Raw genomic sequence first — 24,674 nt, 5'->3', positions numbered from 1 at the left:
TCAGCCATACCACATAAGGTTCATTTCTCAAAACTCAAACTCAATTTTGATATTGTTGTACAAGAGAACATCAGAGAAAACTTCATATGTCGTTACAATCGAATAAATGCTGTGAAGGAGCAATCTTCATCTTCAAATCAGCCTAGAGCACCTGCTATTTGTACAGCAGGGGAGAAGAGGCAGAACAATTGTATTGTCTTAGTTCTGACATCCACTGCTACCAGCTACAGAGCAGTCCCCAAATCCCCTACAACCCTACTTTATTCAAGTAGCAACCATCTGTATTGGCACCACATATCCAAACATATGAGGATGGAAAAGGGACAGCAGCAGCTCTTGCTCATAACAAAAAGATTTTTCATTGAACACTGGAGAACTTGAAAGAGATCAAATGCCAAGCAGGCAAAGTATAGCACCTGCAAGAACTAAGATGAAACTACGCATACTTTTTACTCCTGTGGAAAGGTAAAGCTCTAGAGAGATGGAAGAAGTTACAAAGGGCTTATGGAACAGTTGAAAAAAGCTGAATGCAAAAGTAATACGAAGCAGCATTGCAACATCATCACAGTATCTGGAGAGCATGCTAAATCAAAGGAGAATAGAAAATAATGGAAATCTCAAGAATTCTTTGCATTTGCCCTTGAGCTCTCACGTTGCTCGTCCTGTACCTTTAGCAGGTTGCAAACACAAAAAATAAAAGCAGATTTGTCATGTAAAAGTGAGAAAAAAAACCAGCCACAGTACACTTGTTAAAGTGTGGTCAGCTTCCTACTAGTTAAGGATTTGTGTGAAAGACTGAGGAACTCCAGTGACACCATCCTCTTCCCTATCCTGCCCTTCCTTACCCGGATACACAAAGCAGCCTCCCTCATCAGACATCTAGGTCTACAGGGCTAAATTACTACATACCAGTAAATAAGCTTGATCCATTCTATTCATTACAGAGAGTTTTTATACTCCAACACGTTCATTATTTCTGGAGAATGCCATCCACTTGAAGACTTCACCATGCATGATAAAGAACTCACCTTGTACAAAACAGTTGCTTTGGGTATAAGCCAGCAGACTTCAGGCCTGCCCAGTAGCCACGTACCACCACTTTCAGGCCTTAGTAAATACAAAATTTATTCAACTAAAAGAAAAACTTGGAAGAATGAGTTCTACTGATTTTACAGGGATTTCATTCACATTCCACTTACTACCCATAAGCCACAATGTATAGGTTAAAGCAAGATTGTGTGAAGATTCTTCTTCTCCCAAGTGCATAGTTAGAGACCTGGCCTTGCCTTGAAAATACCTCCTAAATTTACAGAATCCCTCAGAATTTGTTTTACATTTTCTAAAAACCATGGATGGCTAAGCATTAGAAACAAGGTTGTTACCAGTATGACTCAATTAATGAAAATATCAGGCTCTGTGCCCTACCAACCATATTCCTTTGAGCCAAGTGCCAATACCTCAATTAGGAAGAAAACTGAGAAAAACAGGGGTAGGATTAATCTGTGCTTAAAAGGCACAACCAGACAAAGCACACAACCACTAACAGTCAACTGCTGTGTGAAAGGCTCCTGTGTCTGACTAGACTTGTTCTGGTTTAGATTCTAATCCTGGGGAAGCTAAACTTCATTTTCTAGGAATGTTTTTGCTCATGTAGGGTCTTAATGAAGAAACACTTCAGTGACAAACATGGCAAGGGGAAAGGTAGGAGAGTCTCTTGTTCACAGAAGGGCAAGAATTTATTTTCTACAGATGATGAGGGCTGGCAAAATGAAAGCAGGAAACCTAGAAGGGAACAGGTCTGCAACATTCACTATATCCAACTTCTGCTGCCAACTCTGTGCTCAAAAAGTGGTAAGCGATAAGGTTGTTCAATTCCACTTTGTTACCTGACACATGCTAAAGAAACGCACCGTTTTTAGGATGCTGAGCAGTCATTACAGTTCAGCTCTTGGAGACACAAATACAGTTTGACACACTATGTACTTTCATGATAAGAAGCAAATTACATCATTACCAAAGCCGTAAATCAAAACAATACTTGAATCAATAAATTCCTGGACAACATTTCTGTACTACCTCTTGATAAACTGTAAGCCCATTCACAGTTCCATAATTTCTCAGATAGGCTCTCACATAGAGCCTCTTAAAAGCAGAGTCAAAGCGGGAAAGATTCGTAATTGTTTGAGGGAGAGGAAGTCTCACATTCACCTTTGTTCCAGTAGTTCCTGGCAAGAGAAATAAATACTCACAACAAATATTCATGTTTCTCCATAAGGACAACCATGCTGTGCAACAAAAAGTACACCCATAGGGGAGTAAAGAGCAGTAATTTCCCAAGAGAAATGAAGACATAAGCAAAATATTCTGTTCATGCCTAATGAATGCCAAAGAAAACTTCAGACTGGACTATGCTGTCTAGTCTATACATACAAATGGAAAGAAAAACTTTTTTAAAATTGCCCCTAAAATCTTACATTGGAACATTTTAATTCAGGCATTGTGGATATAGCTCTGATCCCCAAAATCTTTCATAGATCTAATCATGTCACAGAACATTTAACCTTCCACCTTTCTAGAAAGTTACCTCCTGTCCCACACAGGTTAACATCCCATCATGTCCCAAAAGCTAACCTAAAGATAGCTTTTTGGTACTAAAATCAAAGTGTAAATTCAACTGCCAAGTAGCATAAGACACAGCAATATCCCAAACCCATTGTGTTGTACATAACTTTAGTTTTAAATAGAAGATTTTAAACTGAGAAGGATGCACTAGCACTTCAGAGCATTAAAAATTAACCATGTCGTCTGATAGTGATTGTCGTAAATTTCTTCTGAAAGCAATCACATTTCATTATTTCTTTTTTGTAAAGTAAGCCATTTCTTCTAAACCTATTCCTTGTACCATAATTTAAATGAGGGTTTTAAATCCTTTTTGATCTCATTCTCCAGCACATGGAAAGAAGCAAATCTTTACACTAGCAGAATAAGTGTTACTGTATATTCTACCAGTCATGGCTACATGAACTTGAAAATGGCAGAAATTGTTTCTCATGATGACTAATACAACTTCTTTATTAATTAAAGTAACAATCTTCATTTTCTAGGAGAGCAAAAAAAAAATGTGATCCTGAAACAAGCAAAACTCCACTGAAGAAGCTTTTCATAAAAGTGCAGACCATTGCTGCTGCCAGAAACAGCAACAGAAAACCCAGAGCCAGATTCTACCACCACAACTCTTAGGAGGATTTTTCTATTTTATCTGTTTTCTGCCAAGAGAAAATGTAGCCATTGAGAACGAGTGAGTTTCTTTATACAGTGGAAATGAAGACTTTTAGCATTAATAATATAAGGTAAAAATAAATTATAGCTGAAAAACTCCAAACCAGCTGTAGACACAAGTTTACAGAGCACTGTTTAGAGATACTCAACTACTGTAATACAGTCTTAATGCTTGCCAGAACTTGCTACAGCTGAACTCTATTGCTTCTGAAAGACTGGTAGTACTTTTTCTAAATTTAAGTAACCAGTAGAAGTACAGAAAGATCAAGTTAGAGAATATTTAAACAAACTGGACAGACAAATTCATGAGACATAATGGGATGCACTTCTTAGGGTCGTGTGGTCCGTCCGTTGCCATAGCAAGGTCACCCAATTATCTCAGCAAGGTCATGGCCATCAGAACACATTCCTGAGAAGTGGACAAAAGCAAAACACGTCCCTATCTTTAGAAGGGCTTGGAGGGCAGTCTAGGGACCCACAGGCTGGTCAGCCTCACCTCAATCCAGGAAAAGTTGACAGAGCTTCCCAGTAAAGATTTTCAAGCCAAGAAGGGGATCGGAAGTCATAAGTGTGGATTTATAAGTGGAAGCCATGCTTGACCAACCTGACAGACTGAGAATGAAACAACTGGCTCAGTGAATGAGGGGAGTACAGCAGATGTGGTTTGTCCTGACTTCAGGAAGGCTTTCCAACTCTTGTTTTCCATAGCACCTTCACAGACAAACAGATGAAGCACAGACAAGCTAACTGGACAGTGAAACAAAACTGAAAACTGACTACCTTGCCAGGCAGGAAAATACTTAGAGAGCTAGGACAGTTTACTTTGGAGAAGAGACGGTTCAGATGGAACCTTTTCAACGTGTATAAATATCAGGAGAGAAGAGAGATGGAGTAAAGAAGACAAACTCTTCTCAGTGACAGCCAGTGAACAGACAAGAGGGAATGGGGACAAAATTAAATGCATTTCCATCTAAGCACACTAAAGCATTTTTTTTTTCTACTTTTAAAATCTACAGGTGACTGAAACAAGCTGCTTAGGGACATTGTAATATCTTCATCTTTGGAGCTGCTAAAAAGTCTGACTGCATAATGTTCTGGGCAACCTGCTCTAATTGGTTTCATTTTGAGCAGTGTGTTGGTTTAGAGATCTCCAGAGGTGTCTCTTCCAACATGTGTATTTCAGGTTCTATAAAAGACATTGAGGTATGGCCAGGAGTTAATTGGAAGATGTTCTAATGTAATTTTACTGTCTGTACAGATGTCCACTGGCAATCCAGTACTCCAAAACAAGAAAAATTCCTCAGCAAGAGGCTCTGCAGTAAGAGCACCTATGTTCTCAAACCCTGCTAAAAACAGATAAGGACCTTCAAGTTGTTGCCTACAAAAGAGTACAATCATACATGAACTTGGGAAGAAAGGTCAGCTACTAGATCTTCTTCACATAAAGAGCATAGTCTTAGCTTCAGCTTAGCATGGATAATTGGAATTGAAATCCTCCTGCTTCAAGGTTTTTTTTTAATGCCTCTTAGTATATCCTGAAGTTCCAAAAATTCTAAAAGCATAAGTTGTAGTAGTATATCAACAATTTTCGCCACGTATTTCAGCAATAGCTTATTGTTTCCATCATCTTAGTGCATGACCACACCTGGAGCACTACATCCAGCTCTGGAGACCACAGCACAGAAAAGACACAGACCTGTTGGAGTAAGTCCATAGAATAACCACAAAAATTATCAGGGTGCTGGAGCACGTCTCCTATGAAGGCACACAGAGAGTTGGGGTTATTCAGCCTGGAGAAGAGTCCAGGAAGGTCTTATTGCAGCCTTTCAATACTTAAAAGGAGCTTATAAGAAAGATGGGGACAGACTTTCTAGCAGGGCATGGTGCAATAGCACAAGGGGTAATGGTTTTAAACTAAAAGATTTAGACTAGATATAAGGAAAAATTTTTTTACAATGACAGTGGTGAAACACTGGAGCAGGTTGCCTAGAGAGGTGGTGGATCCCCCATCCCTGGAAACATTACAGGTGAGATTGGACAGAGTTCTGAGTTCTGAGCAACCTGATCTACAAAGATCTGTTCAGTACTTCTCTTAGTGACCAAATACATGCACTTTCTGTTCACGAGTTCCCAAAATAGTATTACTATCTCTCAAGGACAGGATTTAAGCAAAATACTCGTGCTAAGTAATTATTACACAATTTATTACTATTACTATTATTTTTATTACACTATTCTATCCAATATTCTATGTGTTCTATTCTGTCACTTACACACAAAGAGGATTGTGTGCAATCTGGCAACAAAATAGTATCAGAGCCTTAAATAGATGGCCTGCTTCTCCACAATGCATATGCAGTCATACAAGCAATAAAAGTCTGGGCTCTCCACAAACTGACAAGATTACACTTATAATGTGACAGCTAGGTTTGATCCAAATTCTCCTTTTACTGTCAAACAAAGCTGTGTGACTCTTTATGAAAAGAAGTTCTTCCTAGTTAATTATCAATGATACTATGCCAGTGTTTCTGACATCTCTTTTTTTCTTTCTTAAAGAAGTAACTGACACCTGACCTCATAACAGATCCTTTTATAATACCATCTGAAAATTTAATTTGTTTTTCTCTTTTTTTACAGGAACAAAGAAGGAAATTGAGGAAGATAATTTTAAAATAGATTCACTGAGAAGAGTATTTAAACACCTTCCTTCAAGTTAGTATGCTGCTTGGGAAGACTTTAGTATAGCACTCCTGCAGCTATTATACCCATTGGTACACAAATCCCTGGGAAAGAAAAGTGTCACATAATTTAAGATGTTGATATGACAAATTTATATGTTGCAGACAGGAATTTCCTGATTCAAAACATGGACATGAAAGAGAGCTTCCTGTTGCTTGCTTTACTCCAAGAAGGGTAAAAAAGGGTAAAAAAACCCTCCAAGAGGCACAATTTTTCCCCATTTACTTGTTTAAGGCAGAGGTCACAAAAGTATAAGGTGAAGAGACCTACTCTGCCAGGAAAACTACTTTTGCTGAGTTTGGACACTGGCATAGAGCTGGAAACCTTTCCTTACATACCTGTTCAAACACAGTCAACTGTGATAACAGTTGATAACTCCTCCTTTATGTTTCAATTCCTCTAAAGAACTCACATAAAACTGTCCTCAATGCAAAGTCTATGCTAGAAGGCACACAGGTAAACTTGGGACTAAAAGTGAGGGGTATGATCAGATAGAACTACTAGCTTTTCCCATAAGTTCAGCAACAACACTACTAGTACTCAATCCAAATACTGCTTGAGTAACAAAGTCCTGCAGTTTGTCTATCCAATCACAAGTTGTACATCTACACATACAGAAAATGCTGCATATTTCTTTTTCTTATCATTAAGTAACAGATTTTACTGGTAGCCCACCACTCATTTTTCAGCTTTTGAAGGTTTGTACTCCTTGAAGAAATAGCTGCCCTAATTTAGCAAAGCACATGTCCTGTATTAAAAAATACAGGCATAGCTGACTATAAGACAAAGAGCAGAAATAAACCACTTGTGCATTTCAACCTTCAAATGTCATCCACTGCCTTCTGCCAATCACTTTCCTAAAACAAACAAGACCAACAAAGAAGCAAACCAATTCCTAGTTAGGAATTGTTCACAGAAGTAAGGAATCCAGAAGTGGCCAAAGGATTGAAACTGCCAGGAAACCAAGTTTGCTCAGGAGTTTTTTGGGGTTAGCAGTTTAGACTTAAAACCACACATTCAGTGTGGTTCTGAATAGATATTGATTGCCCAGTCGCCAAAGAATGATACAGTATCAACTTCATATAATCCAAACTTAAGTCCAGTTTGGTATAAGGACATCCAAGAAAAAAACCTACTTGTTTCAGCTTAGGAAACCTACTAAAGCAATCTCATGTCCTTCCATGCCTATGGGGAGTGGGTAAAATAAGGATTAGGATGTGCAAGTCCTGGACTCCTACCGAGATAGGTCTGCTGGAAGCTTTCCCTGTCATGCATCCCCAGCAAAGTTTATTCAGGCTTCTGACTGGCACCCAGCTAACGATTTTTTAAAATGTACAGAAGAGTATCCAGTTAATCTTGCACCAAGCAAAGCTACCATCCAAGACAATGAAAACTCCTTAGAGCACAGTTAGTTAGCTTCTATCTATTAACAAAATAGTAAAATAATTAGAGACCCTCCCTTACCCCAGAACTATGTTATGAAAGAATAACACTTTATGAAATAATATGCATGTTAGCCACTAAGTTATTTTCTAAAAAGCTATCAATAACATTAGCAACTTTTTAAAGCTTAAATCCCCCACAGATCTGCAGCTTTGTGTGTGTATAAACACACATACTTGAATACACACACAGGCAGTTCATTTTTTAGAAAAGAAAATTTTGTACTGTGAGCAGCACAGCAGCTCCGTTAAGTGCTGTGTCTGACCCTCCTCCTGCCACTGCCATGCGATCTGGACAACAACATGCAACATAAGCACTGAGCTTAGAGTAAATTTACTTTTTGGAGACAAACTGGATAAACACACAGACACACAATCATTTTGCATTACTCAGTTGACAATTACACAAAAAAATGAGTATCATAAGCAGCATTTTTGAAGATTACTTTTGGTTAACAGCAGTTGGCCACTGTCAAAGTACAAACTCACTTTAAAAAAATTGTTTGAAGGATTGACATTTTGAATATTGCCACATTTCCTGTCCCAGTCTTGCTGTTAAGAGGCAAATCTCAATGCTCTAAATGTAGGAGAGTGAAATCCAGCCACAGGTAAAATGCAAAAACCAACCATGGCCAAGTACCAAAAATCAGAATATGATCATGTAAGCAAGAGCAACACAAAAAGCACCATTGAGGAGCACCACATTATTTACAGTAGTCCTACAGAGGGTGCTAAGGTTCAACTGCAGCTCTTACACACTGGGGAGGTGTATGAAGGAAGACTAGCCCCGCCAGAAAAAAATAAACACAACAAAAAACAACAACAAACAAAACAGAACAAAACAAACTTGTGTGAGAGCAGTAAGATACATTACCTCAACCAATCATCTAAGAAAAGATCAGAATAGTAATGAGAGACAGCAGTAAGTGTTTAACATGTCAAATAGTAACGTATAAATGCAACCCAGACATCAAAACAAAGTGAGGAAAAATAAGCACAGCCCAAGACCTGTTTAGCACCCAACTTCATGGGACTCTTCACTTGACTCTGCAAAAGTCATGGGGTAGAAAAAAATAAATACTAGAATGAAAAAATGTCCTTGCTGATGAAGATGCAGTACACAGGGAAGATACCTCAGGGGCGTGTCACAATTTTGTTATTAAATAATGCAGTTAATTTACTGCCATTCCCACCCCCTCATCCTCATTAAAATGCCCTGTGAGGCTTCACAGATTCTAATAACCAGTGTAAATAGCTGGTAAATGATTATGATTCAACTCTTTGAACAAATTAGCTTACCTATCGCTAATACTGTTTCTCTAATGCAAGACTAGTATGTTGTACTACTCTTCACAGCTGACACAAGCAGCAAGTGGTTTGCGAACAGAAACCACCTCAAATGAAAATCTGGAGAAGGAATATTTTCAAAACAAGAACTGAGTTTCACTTATTCCTAAAGAGTTTGCTTTAAAATCTTACCAAACTAAATATGCAGATTCAAAAAGAAAAAATAAAAAACCGTTTGTCAGCAAGGTTTATGATACAGAAAGGATTTTGATTTCCTTGTCTAAGCTGCCATTTCATCTATTTCTCCCTTGCCATCTCCTGTTCTCCACAGCACCAGGCTCCTGTGTTATATCAAGTCTTTCATGACACATTTCAGATCAACTGGAGCTGCTACACTGTCACCAATCCTTTCTACACCAGGTTCTGGAAGAAGTAAGTGCAGGAGATATCCAAAGAAATTTTCATCCATAACTGCAGGGTTCTGGACAACTGACTTATTAAAAAAGATATCCCTTCATAAGATCTGAACATTGGTATCGTCAAAATTTTGTACCATTATTTAGCTCCTCTCAAATTTGACTGGTTCTCCAGTTTCAATTTAATGAAGAAGTCACTTGGGAAGAAGATAAGTATTGAAAAGTTATGGCTATTTTGCAAAGCAGCAATTGCACCTCAGTGCCACAGATTCCCCTCATACATAAGAACACAGGTTGTTCCTCCAACCCACATCACAAAGCCAATTTCCTTATAATACAGAAGCCTGCAGTTTTAAAGTCCTCCCCTTGTGGATGAGAAACTGCCTCAGGTGGTAGGAGGGACAGCATCCAGTTACCTTTTCACAGAATCACAGAATATGCTGAGTTGGAAGGGACTCACAAAGATCATCAATTTGAACTCCTGGCCCTCCACAGGACAATCTGCAAGAGTCACGCCATGTGCCTGAGAGTATCATCTAAGTGCTTCTTGAACTCTGTCAGGCTTGATGCTGTGACCACTTCCCTGGACAGCCTGTTCCAGTGCCCAACCACCCTCTGAGTGAAGAACCCTTTCCTCATGTCAAACCTAAACCTCCCCTGACACAACTTCAGGCCACTCCCTCAGGTCCTGTCACTGATCATCAGAGAGAAGAGATCAGTGCCTGTCTCTCCTCTTTCCCTCATGAGGAAGTTGCAGACTGCAGTGAGGTCTCCCCTCAGTCTCCTCTTCTCTAGGCTGAACAGACCAAGTGACCTCAGCTGCTCCTCATACAGCTTCCCCTCAAGGCCCTTCACCATCCTTTTGCCCTCCTTTGGACACTCTCCAACAGCTTTATATCTTTCTTATATTGTGGTGCCCCAAACTGCACACAATATTCAAGGTGAGCCTGCCCCAGTGCAGAAGAGAGCGGGACAATCCCCTCCTTTGACCAGCTGGCGATGCTTTGCCTCATGCCCTCGAGGACACAGCTGGCCCTCCTGGCTGCCAGGGCACTGCTGAATCATATTCAACTTGCCTTTGACCAAGACCCCCAGGTCCCTTTCCATGGCACTGCTTTCCAGCATCTCTCATTCCCCAGTCTGTACAAACATCCAGGGTTGCCCCGCCCCAGGTGCAGAATCCAGTACTTTCCCAACCAAAGTGGGCAGATGTCAGATGGTCCCCATCCCACCAGCTAGGACTACAGTCAGTGCCCACCCAGCCTTGTGCCCAGGTAATAACAAGGTTATTCTGGGCAGAAGCCTTACAGAAACAGTGCCCAGCAAAGTACAAACAGCAACTGTAAAGGCGTCTGATCAACTCGGCAGTAGTTAAAGGGCAACATACTTCAACTCAGCCTCCTTACCTGTGATGACAAATAGTGTCTTGTTTGGTCAGCTGCAAGAGCATTGCATTTTAAGAGAGAGAGGTCCTTAAACACCTGACTTTTGACAGGTTCTACAACAAAAAGCTGCACCTTCCACTATCAGACACAAAGCCTCTCCTTATTTAAAAACAAGCAAAGAACTAAAGCAGTGACAGAAAGGTGAATGATTTATCCCCATGCCAAGAAAGGAAAGGACAGCAATAAGCACTCTTTCTAAGGTAACTGATGATACATCTCTAGTGCTTTACAAATACTGTTCCATAATAAAACAGATTTCTTGGTCCAGTGATCTATTAGCATTGGTATAACTGCTGAAACATTCAGAAAGACTAATTTCAAGTTTTAACACTTCAGTCTGAACCTACTGCATACTACAACAAGCCTAAAATCTCCAGCTCCATATATTTTTTAGGTAAAGGTTCCAGAAAAAAATCTGCCTTAGAAAAATTATTTTAAAAGTCCAAATGAAAACTAGGAAAGTAAACTTGTATTTAGTATTTTACTTTTAAAAAGAGGTAAACTCCTATAAACAAAATCTGGTATGCTATATTTTTTTTTTAATGAGAGTTTCGTTCATATCCCATCTGCATGACATGATTTTTCAGATAAGCAATCTTATTCACATTTAAGCTTCATTCACAGCAAGTTTTAGCCTGTGTCAGAAAATTAAATTAATGGAAAACAAATACATTCAAAGGTGCTGGAAATGATTCATCAGACTCTGTAAACAAACTAATTTTGAACTCCTCAAACATCAACTCTCCTGTCCATCTTAACATGACAATTGTAGTTTCCAATAAAATTCTATTCAATAAAGCCTTGGACAAGCAAATAAATAAACTACACTGTAGTGCCTTTATGTGATAAGTCCCACTTAGCTGTTTGAGATTACTACCTATGCCAATTTCAAATAAAAAGTGTTTAGTACTCATCAGCGTAACAATGCAGCAATCCACATAACACCCAATTGCCGAGTAATAAAGGTTATTTCCTGATTTAAAAGTTTTATTTTGAGCAGGAGTTATCCTCGCCGTAATGTATCTATCTCTTCAGCTTTGAGATGAGAAGCAATTTGGGCAAATTCCTGAAGTTCTGCAGCTCCACAGTGGATGGAAAGGCTGTGTGAAAAATAGCAGCCATTTTCAAAACCATTTGCAGTTGTCTTCCTGAAATCTCACTTAAGGTATCAGCAAGTAGTGAAAGAGAAAACAGCATTCAAGAAGCTCAGCTAAGAAAGGTACTTTTCTCCATCCCTTAAATGGCACAGCGGAGTACAACATCAGCCTACAATGCCCACTATGCTGCAAACTATGTGCCACAGCCCCAACCACAGACGCCACTCCATGAACTTCCACACAGATATTAAGGTTGCTTTTAAAGCACACAGCAACTGGGCGATTCCTCAGAGTGCTACTGCTACCCCTTCTCGTGTGATCACAATCACCTCCTATTAAAGAGCAAAGTGTTACAGTACTTAAGCAGTTTAATTGTCAAAGGTACCAAAAGCCCCAGGTGAAAAAAGGCCTCCCTTTATCAGTTTTAGATTTGTGCTCCTTTGTATCGCCCAGAAAGAAAGTAGCAAAGAAGAGCTTCTCAATTTTTCCTCAGTGATTGATGATGCATTGGAGTTGCCAAGAAATACAGATCTATAAGCACATTAATAATGCCCTGGACAAGTTACCTAAACTGGAAGATCGAAGTTTTGGCCATGCAGTTTGGGATTTTTTTTATTTTATTTTATTTTAAAACCACTCTTCTACCTACTTTTCAACACAGGTAATGGTGTGAACTAAGATTAATATCCCCTATGTTGTCTGCATTCTCAGGATCCAATCTCCACTCTGAATGGAAGAGAGAGGTGAATTAAGAACACCCTAGTTGCTCAAATCCTCCTTTTCCTCACAGTCCCTATCAGGTAGTTGGGGAACAGTAAAGCTCTTCTTCCTTTCACCAAGGGCTGCAACAGACTCAGTGTCAGTGACATTCCTTCCCAAAAGTTGTACATTTATTGAAGTGAGCAGTCCTCTGAATTCACAAGATCAGGGATGCATCCACGCCTTCCTATCATTGAGGTAAACGCCCCTCAGTAACACAATTTTTTTTTGCAAGTGACCAGAACAACACTGATCCTTTCAACTCTGGTGAAAAAGTAAGCTTTCCCTTTTCAGAAGGTATCCAAAGAGGCCCTGATTGCAACTTCTAGGTTCACCCCATATATGCAGAAGTTATTCTAATGATAGTATCAAGTGAATGAAACCCCACATCAGCAAGAATATCTTCAGCTTAAAGCTTCTAACTTCTTCAATCCTTCAGAAACCAGAGCTCATTTGGCAACAAATGAAAAGAACTATGGCATCTGCTCTAAAAGTGGCGTTTTTCTCCTTTTCACAATCTTCATGCATATTTTGGATGCTAGAGGTATATTCTTTGGCAATTGCCGTCTGAACTCCCAAACAATGGAGCAGACCTGAGGACCATCTCCCTCGCTCCACCTATAAACCCTGAACAACAACAAAAATAAAGGGAGGAGGTAGCGGTGGTGATCCTATATGATTGCCCAATACTTCGAGGGGAAGTCATATATCCTATAAAGCTGCCTAAATACTTGCAGGGCAACCCATATACAAGACAGCTAGAAGTTAAAGAAAGCTTAAAACTGCCTGGCAGAAAGACAAACTTTCTGTAGTTGCCATTGGTTTGCCTGACACCAGCTGACTGTTCCAGTAGTCCTTCACATCAGCAGCAAAGCAGCTGAAATTCATCCCTGATGCAACTCCAGCGAGACTAATAGGTTTCCACAAGAACGAATCAGGCCCTGTATATCTAAAACCAAACCCACTAAAGTTTCACTGAAGCGAAATTGCAGGAGTACAATGTATGGATAACAGCTGGAGAACATTAACTCTCTCCCCAACCCTTGCTGGGGTTAATTTTTTCTTTCTGTTCAGACAGGAAGCAGTCATATACCATACTGCATAATATAAGGATCCTGGGATATAAAGACGAGTAGAATAGGATTACAAAGAGCGCTCTACAAGTTTTTAGCGAAGTTAACGCTGCCATAACCCCTGAGCTGCCTTCGTATCGCAAGCCGCACAGCTGCCCCAACAGCATGAACTGAGACAGCAGTTAAGTCTTATCTAGGAAAAAAAAAAATTAAAAATTAAGGGTGTTTTTGAGGGTCGTAGCGCAGCGGGAGCCCGAGGACTGTGTCGTGGATCGTCCCGACCGGAGAGGGGAGTGACTCCTCGCCCGGTCACTCCCGTTCCCGGCCGGGACGACTCCCGCTGCTACTCCAGCACCCCTCTTCCCGCCCCCCCCCCGACTCACCCTCGCTGCCGTACTGCTTGCCATTGTTCGCGCCCATCCTGCCGGCTTCATGCTCGTCGCCGCTTTCCCACGGCGCCGCTCAGCATTTCTGCCCCGGGGCGCCGAGCGACGGCGGGCGACGGAGTGGAGCCCTGGGGCAGTGCTGGGGGAAGAGCTCCCAAGAGTTTTCACGGCGACATGTTCAAAGCAGCTTTGTAACTTCCTCCGTTTCTTCTCGGGTGGCCGACACCCTCCTTTGCCCCCTCCAAAAAGATAACATAAAAAAAAAAAAAGGGAAAGGGAAGGGAAAGAATCAAAAATACAATGTCTCGGGGCGCCCTCCCCGCCCCGGTTTCCAGCCGGGGTGTCAGGGCAAGGGAGGCGGCTCCAGTTATAATCCACAAGCAGGGCGGGCGGGACGATCTCCGGGCGCTGCTTCTACCGTCCTGCGGCCGACGCTGGGGCTCCTCCGATGCTTCAGCGCCGCTCCGCCTTCCTCCTCCTGCTCCTCCTCGCAGTGCTGCCGCTGTTGTCGCCTCCGCCTGGAGGCCGCCGCCAGCCACTTGTTGCCCGTGGAGGGAGAAACAGGAGAGCCTCCGCCGCAGACTTTTGTTAGCGGCAGGCGCCTCCTCCCGGCGCCCTGCGCCGCCGGGCCAGGGGGAGGGAGGGGACGGAGAATGGAGGGAGGGAGAGGGGATGGAGCCCAGAGCGGCCCCAGCCTTTAAAGACACAGCGCCCGGCACGGGGGCTCTCCTGGCCACTCTCCCCCGCCGTACCCGGTGTGTCTCAGCGGGGCGCCCCGGGGGCCGCCCCCTGGCTCGCCCCCCCCTGCCCTTCTCCGTGCAGCCCCAGCCCTGCTGACCTCCGGCCCTGCTCGGCTCTCCCCGGCCGTGCCCCGAGGCGGGGGTCTGCGGCCCCTCCCCGGACTGCCCGGTGCGGGCCGGGGGCAGGGGCGGCTCGCAGAAACCCGCCCGGGGTGGCACTGCCCCGGTGTCCTTCTGACGGGCGGGTCAGGGTTGGGCACCTCCGCGGCACCCCCCAGCCCTGGGCACTCACGGGAGTTCTCAGAAAGTGACCATGTGTAGAAGGAAGCCTCGCACGCGGGCCGTTTACTTCTCGTTCTCTCCGGCTTCTCCGGAGTTCGAGCCGTTTTCGCCTTGCAAATAGTATTTCCACAGACACTCAACTCCAGTGAATCGTTCCCGGTCTTTGCCCGCCATATCGAAGAGAAAATAACCAACTGTTTAACAGCCCCAAAATTAGTTCTCCAGCTATGCTATAGGGCTGGCACTTTGGGAAGAGGTGTTTCTATTTATTTCGGCTTTCTTAAAAACCAGATTCTTCGTTCACCCCAAAAGACAGACTCCTAAACTCCCAAGGCCACTGAGATTGTCAGGAAATCAGAAGCAATATATGCCCATTCAGCTCAAATGTTAGGGCTGTTATTACAAACTCTGACAGGGACTCACCTGCCGTTACCAAAGTCATCTAACAAGACTTCATGTATCTGAAATGATGAAGTGTGTTCAGTGGACACCATTTACGTCTCTTTCCAGAGAGCAGCCCACCCAAACAACAGAATTGGAAGCAAGGTTTTCACTACTGCACAGGAGTCGACACCACCTCCGCCTGGCAAAAGGGGCTGGATATCAAGAGAGGCTGCCAATTGGGAGTGAGGATAAACTGCATGTGTGAACAGGTTAATACTGGAACTGCCAGTCCTAAGAGGATGCTTGCCTTCAATAGGTTACCAAAAAATAGCAATGAAGTTTTCTGCAGACAGTGGTTACCCAGATTGTGGTCATCAGTGGTTACCAAAGGCTTTTTGGAAAAAGTCTGATTGAAAAAAGTGAAAAAGAAAGATGAAAGTTTGCAATAGGTGGAGAGAGACTGGAGCAGGCACAGAACAGCAGTCCAGCCTGGTTTGACACTGGCATCTCACCTCTTTCTTGGCCAGATGGTGCTGCCTCTCTGTCTGGTGGGGGGTCAGAGTGCAACAAGCAGGGATCCACACTCCGGGTGTGCAGGGGATGTTGTGGCAAGTACATTAGCATAGGGAGCAGCACAGGTACATGTAACTATACCTGAAATGTGAGTTACACAGGTAATGCAGGAGGTGTGTGGAAAGAGGGGGACCCACACTTCCAGAAGAGGGATGTGTACTTGTAGCCCACACAGCTTGGGAAGTGGTATGCCCACAGCCATGCACATGTGAGACTACGACTCTTCAGGATTAGTCATAAATGGATCTTTAGGACTTTATAGCTCTCTATTGACATTTTGTAAGTATCTATTATTGTGTTTTATGTGCTGTATTGCTGATACTGGTCCTCAGCATGCAGCTTATTGATTGCCAGGTCATTACATATCCCTGTTAAAAAGACAAAACTGCTTTAATCCTGAATTGATTTAAACCATGAGTTGAGCAGTTTTCCCTGCACTGCCCTATGATCTTATGTATGAAAAAGCATCTCTTCCTAAACATATCACAACACACATAAGATAACTACAGATTCACAGAATCACAGAGTATGCCAGGTTGGAAAGGACCCACAAGGATCATTGAGTCTAGCTCCTGGCCCTCCACAGTACCATCCACAAGAGTCACACCATGTGCCTGAGAGTATCATCTAAACACTTCTTGAACTCTGTCAGGCTTGGAGAGCCTGTTCTAGTGCCCAACCACCCTCTGGGTGAAGAACCCTTTTCTCATGTCAAACCTAAACCTCCCCTGACACAACTTCAGGCCATTCCCTCAGGTCTGCCACCACTCACCATAGAGAAGAGAACAGTGCCTGCCTCTCCTCTTTCCCTCATGAGGAAGTTGCAGACTGCAATGAGGTATCCCCTCAGTCTCCTCTTCTCCAGGCTGAATAGATCAAGTGACTTCAGCCACTCCTCATACAGCTTACTGCATGAACAGATATTTCTGAGCAAATTACATCTTTGTCAACATACACAAATGGCGTGTAGAACTGCAGAGACAAAAGTATCAACACTGAGAGCACTATAGAGAAGGTGTCTAAAAACTGAAGTTTTGGAGATGGCACGTTAATTTTTTTAAAAAAGTGCATTTTCAGTAAGAGGTGGGCTAATTACTTGAGGCTGAAATGGGTACCAACTCAGCGATGGGCAGCTGTGGCTGGCATGCCCAAGCCATACCATTTTCCCCCTAGCCAATACTGCAGGGCAATGCTGCTCCCCAGCTGTGGGAGAGCACATGCAGACTGAAAACAACATGTGTCCCTGCTCCATGTGCAGTCCAGCTGTGCTTAATTTTAGCCTGAAATACAGTGATGGGAGTATGCACCGAGGCAACCTCTCAGCTCCTCATGTCATGTTATGTACTCTGTATCCCATGGCAGTCAACCACCTTAAAGTTTTCCTGTGTGGGTCATAGGGCCAGGAAGCCCAATGATCCCACTTCTAACTCCTAGAAAGCTGTGCATTTCTTGCAGCAACCTTTATTGCATAAAAGAGAGAAATTTCTCAGGCCAATTGGAAACATCACCTCACACAGACCCAAATGCATTCCTGTACATAAATAATTTTACATAATTCAGGAAAAAAAGTCTCCCTGAGAGGGAATATAGCAGTTTCCATCCAAATTCACATTTGATGCACCACAAGTAAATTACTCCTTTTGTCACATAGCAATTTTGCTTATCAAAAATGGACTAGTGCTTTGTGAAACAGGAAGTTCAGGTGTCGAGGGAGCCCTGTAAAGAATAAATAGATTAGACAAACAAGTTACCACTCCATCAAGTTTATGACAAACCCTAGGAATATTCCACTATGACCAGAACCAAAATGAAAAGGGAAAAAAACTCACAAAAAAAAAGCAGAAACAACCAACCAAACAATCTCAGCAAACAAAACAATAAAACCAAAAAAGGCAAACAAACAAACAAACAAAAAACATCCAGAAGAAAAGCCTAGAGGGGAAAGAAGGTCTTGATTTAGGAAATCTGAACACGGCTTTCTGATGAAGGACTAAAAATTGCTAGTGCACATCTTGTTAGACTCTTTTTATAGGACAATGAGATGGGGCACACAGGGGCAAGTAGTAAAGTACCAAACTCATTTTGTACAAAGACATAAAACTCTCAGCAGAAATGTATTCGTCACAGATGATACTGCTGACAATGGGTAACTGACTGACAGTCAGTCTTGGAGCTTCATAAGCCTCAAAGCATCAACATGAGCAAAGAAGCTGGGAAATGCTAGTTCAAAGAGGGCCTACAATTTTCAATAGGACTGAATCATCTTATAGCCCTTCAATATTTATCAAACACTTGGTTCATGGTGGGATTCACTGTGGGAGCCTGGGAGACCAATTATGCCCAGCCATATGGTTTGGGACTTAGTACCATTATTGGTGACTGCAAATGAGACTTAAGATATTTTCTTTTAACAATTTAAGAGGTATTTCACTCATTCTTGACAAAGTTACATAGTAGTCTTTTTCTTTTTTCTGTTTGTCTTCGAGGTCATCCATATCTTATACACTGAGTCTATTCAGTTTGAACTACATAGTATCCTTATATATAAATACAAAGGAATACTAGGAGTCTCTTGGCCATGACTGAGTTAAGCTGCCTGAACCACATCATATAATTCCTCTGCAAAACAGTTTACAATAATCCTTTAAGATACTCTCACCTCCAAAATGGTGCAAAAGCACATCAGTTCTGCCATCTTTTCAATGATCCAAAGGAGATGAAGTGCTTTCTGTAAGAACAAGAATAATTTTGGGGGGTTTTGCCTCTTATATAAGCAGCACGACCCCCCTTAAGAGATGCTGGTTTTGCAAGATGGAAAGATCTGTTGTTACATATGAGACGTGCCTTCCTATATTTCCCTTCTTCATGAGAAGACATCAATACATTTTTCCTAGACTTGTATCCTGTCGCAGCAAGAGGAACTCAGAAATTATTACAGCTGAGGAAGAATAAGAAAGCTATGAGCCAAAATGTTTCTATTTGGATGTGTTGCTACAATAATTACTGGGAATGTTTGTATTACATCTCTATTCATTATGGACCTCCTTTTGTGGTGCATTACATGTCTCATGATGCACCATTTTTCTATTCCATGACCAAAACCACAGCGATTTTGGAAGAAGTAACCAAGCAAAGTGTTCTGGATAAAGAAAATAAAATAAAAAAATTTTAAAGCAGCAGAACTATTTCCATAAGGGATTATCACAGCAATTCCAAGCCTGAATATTTTGGCTCTGAGATTTTTGCCACAGTTGTTTTGGTGGGGTTTTTTTTTTCAGTTTCAGTCTAAGCTTTCCTCTTTGAGGAAAAAAAAAATACCCCAAAAACTTCCACCTACTTCCAAGTAGCCTTATGTGGAAGTTCAATTCAAAAGCCAGTTGTATGCCAGGCCTTAAAATTCCAGCAACAATACTAGGACTAGTTTTCTATTTTGTGTAGGAAGCTTTGATTTTTCCTGCTTGAGACATTTTAAGCATTTCATTTCACAATTTGATTTTGAATAAAATGATAAAAGAAATCAGTATCCTTTTAATGACAGCAGAAGCCAAGTAATATTTTTCTAATTAAGTCTACTTTTACATCACCATGTTCATGGGGCTGCATATATTTTGTGAATGCTTCATGATAATATCTGTGTTGACTGCTTTTGGGCATTGTAAAGTGAAAAAGAATCCAAAAGATATTTGACTAATATGTTGCTGGCAACTTAAAGCCATTATCAAAAGCATATTGTTTCATTAACTACAAAATGATCAGTTACTACTTCGAACCTCCTAAAGGAAGAAAAAGTCTGGATTCTCTTCATCATTACAGATAAAAGTTATGGCCTCATTACCCTATGACCTGAGAGTTTGTGCCATTTTATCATTAGTAGCTTTAGTATAATTATGAGTGACTTGATCTACATGGCTAAAAAGTTGCAGGATCTAAGGATAGCTCAGACCGTATTTTTAGGAGGAGTTTTCAGTAGAGCCTGTTCTACTGGCTGAGAACTCTCATAGCATCCACTTGCATGAGGTCAGGCTGCTCCAGCCAAGCAAAGGCTCTGGTCTCACAATGACTTCAATAGGTCTGGTTGAAATGCATTAAATCAAGGTGGTGTTCAAGTTCTAGAACATTTTGGACTTCAACAAGTTTGTCTTATGATAGGTTTGTCTGATGGGATTGCAGAACAGATGAAGTATAGGCAGTTCTATCAAATAAAGATCCACTTTTATTTTAAACTTCTTTCAGAAGTTCAACTAATTCAAATCTTTGAAAGTTTTTAACCAACCTGAGATTTTAAGACGTTTTTGCTGATTTTTTCTTCAGTTTTACAGGAGAAAATCCTCACTCAGACCTGATTTTTCCCTTCTTCCAACAACAAAAGCAATAAATAAAATTCAGACTGTGTTGAAATATGTTTTACATTAAAAATAAAATCTGTTGCAAAGAACAGTGGATTTGAAAAGTCAAGCCTCTAAGTCTCAAGTGTTAGAAAACACAGGAATGAAGATCGTGTGCAACTCCAGAATCACCACCCTGAATTCTCCCTCCTTGCCCACAATACACCTTCCACAACAGACAAGCCTGAGGCCTACGACCAATGCTGCAAAACCACTTCATTCCCAGGAGCAGTTTGAAATTATGTAAATTGTAAAATTTTAATGCATAAGCACAATGAGACATAGTAGGACTGTAGAGGCAAAATTAATTCTGGCATTTCACAGCTTATGTCTGACCTTGCAATTTTAACACAGAGGCTTTTCACTGGCTTTAAAACACAGTATTGGCTGGTGTGTTCTCCAAGAACTGAGAAAAGAATGAATTTAAGAAGATACATTGCCTCACCTCGTTGACATCTAGCAATGATTTTCAGGGTTGGAAGCCTAAGGTCTGCTAAACAGACTGCTGTTAGTTGGACTGAAAGAAGTACTGATGGCAACATAAGACTTTCCAAGAACTGTAGTTGTGTCTACACTTCTCGGAAAGAAATTGTGGCCTCCTTCTTGGGACTCTGGTGTGTGAAAAACAGAGCAGGGTGAGAATTGGGCCTGGATTATGCATAGCTGACACTCACACTGTGGACACTCCCCAAACAGGGGTGTGGACAAACTCTGGAAACCCCTGTATAGAAACAGCCTGCAGGAATTAACACTGCAGAAAGGTAAAACATTTTTTTTTTGTGATGTGTATCTTCTCTCAAGAAGCAGCAGGTGTTGCAGGATCGCAGGGTGCTGGATAAAGGATGTTGTATTAGACTGAGCTTCTTCTGACCATTGTATCTCTATAAGCATATTTTTTCTGCTTTGACCACTACCTACACAAACAGTGCAACACCACATGCACATCAGTGCCTCATTTCACATCCTTTCTTCCCATCTGGTTAGCGGTAGTCTCTGCTTCTCTGGCCCCATGTATGTCAGATATTTCACTCAACAAAGCTCCCTTTCACCCTTCTGGTCCTCCTTCCCTGCTTCCTGCCTCTACTCTCTTACCTCCCAAACTGGTAACCAGTAAACTCTCACATTTCCACAAATGTTTTCTCCTCAGAACTAATCTCCAGTAACTTCCTTCTATATTCAGTCTTTGTCAGTATTCCCTGACCCAATTTTCTTATGGTCTCTTGCCACTACTCTGCCAGTTCCATTCTTCTGCCTCAGACTGATGCTAATGCAAAACATTCTAAGAAATTTCACAGGCAGTGGCTCTTGAATTTTTCAGCCCTGGTGGGCTCCATCTCAGTTCCTTCTTCTTTTCATAAGGAGAGGCAGCACAATTTAGCCACATGAAAGGGAGTTTCACCAACTTTCTATCAGAAAGTTCTGTTATGTTTCAAAACTTTCTGAGACATCACACTTGATTTGTCCAGCCTGCAGCCAAAATGCTTTGTTTTCCCTTCATGGTGTCAATCCCTGCACAACCATTCTGGACTTCCTTCAGAGCCTGGCTTGACTTTCCTCGGTTTTAGGTGAAAAATCCACAGATAGCTCTGCATGAGGCTTAGTGGGGGGCAGGAAAAAGTCTCTTTGCTGACCCTAGATCTCCTCACAGGCCTGGCAGAATCGTACCTTGTCCAGTCACTGGGTCACCCAACTCACAGATGGACCTTGCACCCGTTGAAAGCAAGCTATGTACCTTGGCCCAAAGGCCAAGCGAACAAATGGTGACTCTGTTGTCAGTAACTCTAATGCCACTCTCACCACGTCCTTCACTCTTAACCAAGAATCAGAGTTTGGTTTGTAAACAGCAGTGTGTACTCTGAGAAAAATGGGTGCTTGAAGAAGCACAAACAAGAAGCGCTTTCAGTGCTGCAGGCTGGACTACTGTGATACAGTGAAGGAAAAGCACATGTCTATGCAAACATTAGCATTTACCTGTTGAAACAAAACGAGGTGTGAACATCAGCCATGAACCTGCAGAGGACACCAATGGCAGCTGTCTGGATGCAAAGGAACAGTTCAAGCAACAGCCCATGAAGAGCACATATACTGCCCCTTGCACAATAGGATAGTCTTGTTTGTGTGCTCTGCTAGGAGGTTTTTCACATAATAAGAGACCGAGTTTATCTGCCTGTGGCAAAGGTTCCATAAGCAGAGTGATTCTAGCACTCAGTGCACCAAGTGCAGCAAAAAGGCCCCCTGCTTTCTCCATCTTTCATCCCCCCCAGACATTGCCTTGTTCCATATGCCTATGACTAATCTGGAAATTTGCCATAAGGACAGTGTCCACATGTAAAGCCAGCACAATTAGCATGCATATGATACTTCCAGAAATTTTATGAGCCATCATCTAGCAGGCTAATTTTTGGCTTAATTAAATCAGTCAATTGCTTCTGGGAAACAAACTGTCATTGCTTCATTTCTAACATTCAGACCTACAATTCTAAATATTTTTACTCAAACATATTAAATCTCTTGCACATGTCCTTTGTATGTTAAAAGAAATATTATAGGAATCTTACTACAAAGTGAGCCAACGGCCCTAAGCATTACTTTTTCACTTTGATTTTCATTGATCCTTCTGTTTTGTGAGACTCCATCCTTCACTACACAACATGCCCCTTCCTGACGGCTCCAGAAGGAGTCTATCCATTTCATTACAACAAAACTTGGCTCAAAGAGACACCTGATGACAGTGCAGAGCACAACCTCCCACCTAAGCTTTAGCCTCAGCAGATCACAGCCACAGAATATCTAGATTTTTACATCAGAGAGACACTAAATTCAGAGAAACAGTTTTCCAAGGCAATGGAGCTCATCTGAGGCTTCCCTAAATGTGGGAAACTGGACCGCATAGTTTGTGGCCGTGGGGAGGATGTGATCACACTCATACTCAAGGTAGAAAATAAATAACCTGTCTTATGGCAGCTTGACAAATCTAACTGGCTATATTTTATTTATGTGAACTAAAACCTAGACAGATGCTTATGTTCCTAAGTGCTTGTGCCAGCCACCTACTACAGGTGCATTCACACCCATAGTGTTTGTTGCTGGAAGGGATCGCAGGTACTCTCTGCAAGGTACTTCACTTTAAAGTCAGCAAGAGGAGCTTAAAGGCCCCAAACAATACTCTAATGTACACCCCAGGCTTTGCCCGAGGCCAACTACAGAGCATCCACACAAACCCTTCCAAAACCTGCATTTTCTAAAACAGAGGGTTCTGTGACTTTTGTCTTTTTACTGCCCCTTTCACTGACGGGGATCAAGTTAAAGAGTCTGAGGAACTTCAAGAATTTCTAAATCCATTTCTTGGCATTTATGAACTCTGGTGACTGGGTTCAAAATGGTAATGAATAAATTAATGAATAATTCAGAACCATCATGGAAATCACCTTCAGCAATTTCCCTTCACATCCCATGTACTGAACAGTGAAGACAGCTACAATGGTTGGCTTTATCAGGAAGTTAGAGCTGTTACAAGAGTTTAAAAGATAAGAATAGCAGCACACGCAATTTTAAGTAGAAGTTACATTATACATGGTGATATCAAGCCAATGCTCTCATGAAAGCATTCATTTAGTGAATTTAATGAGAGCAATTTGTCACCAATTTCACACACCATTTGCCTAGAATTCTCTAATGCAGCATTTCACTGCATGCTCCTCCCCCTCAAATAAACTGTATGTTGTATGCAGTTTTGCCAATCATTAATCATCTTTTCAGCACTGCAAGTTCAATGCTGCTTTCCCAGTAGGAGACCAAAGGAGCAACCTAGCCAAAAGAGGGAGAAGTCATGGGAAAAGAAGAATATAAATGTTCACTTAAAAAACCCCAAAAAACCAACAACAACAAAAAAAAGACAAGAGCAAACACTAATAGGACCATCCCCTTCTGACCACAGTAGCTGCTTCTAACAGCAACTTCTGGAGCTTTACTCTTTCCTTGGGTTGAGCATACAACTACTGGACCCAAATGGTACTTCTTTCAGCTTAAAAGCTCAAAGCAGAGGCTAAGATCATCAGTCAGTTTAAAATAAAATATAAAATAAAAAAAGAAAGAAAACCACTCTCCCCTCCCATACTGTCACCAGCTTCTGGAATTGTCGAATTTTATTTTTCAGCTAGGTCTAATTCAAAGACAACTCTTTCTACAAAAAACATTAACAAACCATATATTTATTGAAATTGTATCTGCAAAAGGCTTGACTTACTAACTAACTAACTTAAGAAGGTATTAGTGTTGATTGTCAGCATTTTCCTGCTAACCAGGATGACTGAGGGAAAAGCAGATGGAAAGTAATTAAGAAGACGAGGAGTGAGGTTTGCTGGATGTAACTGATACTGTTGGTAAA

General features: G+C 41.6%; 1 protein-coding gene across 4 annotated transcripts in view; it reads right to left on the bottom strand.

Annotated features, from left to right (window-relative positions):
- FBXL7 (F-box and leucine rich repeat protein 7) overlaps positions 1-24,674 on the bottom strand; it is a 316,213-nt gene that overhangs the window by 164,584 nt on the left and 126,955 nt on the right. The window contains exon 3 of one of the 4 annotated variants that reach the window (XM_027663792.1): positions 18,562-18,630. The exons of 2 other annotated variants lie outside the window; for them this stretch is intronic. Coding sequence is in view for 1 of the 2 variants with exons in the window: in XM_027663791.1 (XP_027519592.1) it covers positions 13,921-13,957 (37 nt within the window). In the remaining variant the exon portion in view is untranslated. Of the gene's footprint in view, positions 1-13,920; positions 14,400-18,561; positions 18,631-24,674 lie in introns of those variants that run through there. One more of the 4 variants, XM_027663791.1, reaches the window with a different exon arrangement.

Source organism: Corapipo altera, unplaced genomic scaffold, assembly GCF_003945725.1.
Source record: "Corapipo altera isolate COAL_440 unplaced genomic scaffold, ASM394572v1 73, whole genome shotgun sequence".
In the NCBI taxonomy this organism is placed as follows: domain Eukaryota; kingdom Metazoa; phylum Chordata; class Aves; order Passeriformes; family Pipridae; genus Corapipo; species Corapipo altera.
This window is presented reverse-complemented; position numbering and strand designations above follow the sequence as displayed.